Below are 2,022 nucleotides of genomic sequence, written 5' to 3'. Positions count from 1 at the left end.
GTGTGCCCGTGCGGCGCGGGCTCGGCGTGCACGGCGGCGGGCGAGTGCTGCCACGCCGAGTGCCTGGGCGGCTGCGCGCGGCCCCGCGACGCCCGCTCCTGCGTCGCCTGCCGCCACTTCCACTTCAACGGCCACTGCCTGCCCTCGTGCCCGGCCCGCACCTACGAGTACGAGGGCTGGCGCTGCGTCACGGCCGAGTACTGCGCCAGCCTGCGCAAGGTCTCCGAGAACCCCCGCGACGCCTCCAAGTTCGTCATCCACCGGCGCCAGTGCCTCTCCGAGTGCCCCCCGGGCTACACGCGCAACGAGAGCAGGTGGGCGCGCGGGGCGGCGCGGGGCGGCACCGGTGTCCCCCGCGGCGCCGCGTGCCCACGGTGCGCCGCCCGCAGCATCTTCTGCCACAAGTGCGAGGGGCTCTGCCCCAAGGAGTGCAAGGTGGGCACCAAGACCATCGACTCGACGCGGGCGGCGCAGGAGCTGGCCGGCTGCACCCTCGTCGAGGGCAACCTCATCGTCAACATCCGCCGGGGCTGTGAGTGCCGGCGCGAGCGGTGCCCTCGGGCACGTCCCTGCACGCAAATCCCAGCTCTCCGGCTCTCCCGGGATGGGGAAGAGGGCGGCGTTGCTCATTGCATTGGGTTGATTCATGGATGGGTCCCATGCGGGGTCCCCAGTGCTGCCAGGCGAGCTGGGGGGATGCGAAATCCAGCCCATTCCATGCCCATTCCATGCCCAACGCCTTGGGTATCCCCAGATAACCTGGCCTCGGAGCTGCAGAGCAGCCTGGGCCTCATCGAGACCATCACGGGCTTCCTGAAGATCAAGCACTCCTTCGCCCTCGTCTCCTTGTCCTTCTTCAAGAACCTCAAGCTGATCCGCGGGGACTCCATGGTGGACGGGTGAGGACAGGCGGACAAGCCCCGGGCGCRGGGTGGCACGTGGCTTGGCACCCACCCCTGCCCACGCCTCCTCCTGCAGGAATTACACCCTGTACGTCCTGGACAACCAGAACCTGCAGCAGCTCTGGGACTGGAGCCACCACGTCCTCTCCATCCCCGTGGGCAAGATGTACTTTGCCTTCAACCCCAAGCTCTGCCTGGCCGAGATCTACCGCATGGAGGAGGTCACGGGCACCAAGGGGCGGCAGAACAAGGCTGAGATCAACCCGCGCACCAACGGGGACCGGGCGTCCTGTGAGTGYGGGGCGACGACCGCCGCGGCGGCCACGGAGAGGCCCCGGGCCGCCCCGGCCGAGCCGTGCGCCCCTCCGCAGGCAAGACCCAGCCCCTGCGCTTCATCTCCAACGTCACCGAGTCCGACCGCATCTTCCTCAAGTGGGAGCGCTACCGGCCCCCCGAGTACCGGGACCTGCTCAGCTTCATCGTCTACTACAAGGAGTCGTAAGTGCTCCCCGTGCCCTGCTTGTCCCCCTGGGAGCCCGGAGCAGGCTGCGCCTCTCCCCGGGCGGGTGGCCCCGCGGCGTGGGGCCGGCTCCCGTGGGGCGGATGGGGCTCCCGCCGCGCTCTTTGACGCCCGGGGCCAGGCCCTTCCAGAACGTGTCCGAGTACGTGGGGCAGGACGCCTGCGGCGCGCACAGCTGGAACGTGGTGGACGTGGAGCTGCCCCTGAGCGCCGAGCAGGCGCCCGGCGTGGCCCTGCTCAACCTCCGGCCCTGGACCCAGTACGCCATCTTCGTCCGCGCCATCACCCTCACCACGGCCGAGGAAGGGCGCAACTACGGCGCGCAGAGCGAGGTCGTCTACATCCGCACCATGCCGGCGGGTAGGGAGCCGCGCRGGCGCCGAGGGGGGTCCCCCGGCCACGGGGCGCCCCGCCTGACGTCCCCACGTGCGCCCAGCGCCCACGGTGCCCCGCGACGTCATCTCCATGTCCAACTCGTCCTCGCACATCGTGGTGCGCTGGAAGCCGCCCACGCAGCGCAACGGCAACATCGCCTACTACCTGGTGCTGTGGCAGCAGCTGGCCGAGGACGTGGAGCTCTACCTCAACGACTACTGCCAC

General features: G+C 70.2%; 1 protein-coding gene across 1 annotated transcript in view; it reads left to right on the top strand.

Annotated features, from left to right (window-relative positions):
• Nucleotides 1-2,022, top strand: part of INSRR (insulin receptor related receptor) — a 9,603-nt gene that overhangs the window by 3,392 nt on the left and 4,189 nt on the right. Inside the window, exons 3-9 of the mRNA XM_026046624.1 lie at nucleotides 1-314; nucleotides 390-532; nucleotides 755-899; nucleotides 979-1,193; nucleotides 1,274-1,400; nucleotides 1,544-1,782; nucleotides 1,859-2,022. Coding sequence (XP_025902409.1) covers nucleotides 1-314; nucleotides 390-532; nucleotides 755-899; nucleotides 979-1,193; nucleotides 1,274-1,400; nucleotides 1,544-1,782; nucleotides 1,859-2,022 — 1,347 coding nt within the window. The remainder of the gene's footprint in view (nucleotides 315-389; nucleotides 533-754; nucleotides 900-978; nucleotides 1,194-1,273; nucleotides 1,401-1,543; nucleotides 1,783-1,858) is intronic.

The sequence above is a fragment of the Nothoprocta perdicaria genome, unplaced genomic scaffold, assembly GCF_003342845.1.
Source record: "Nothoprocta perdicaria isolate Ctin4 unplaced genomic scaffold, notPer1 scaffold_450, whole genome shotgun sequence".
NCBI classification, from domain to species: Eukaryota; Metazoa; Chordata; class Aves; order Tinamiformes; family Tinamidae; genus Nothoprocta; species Nothoprocta perdicaria.
The sequence above is the reverse complement of the archived record's forward strand: the minus strand, read 5'-3'. Positions and strand labels throughout refer to the sequence as shown.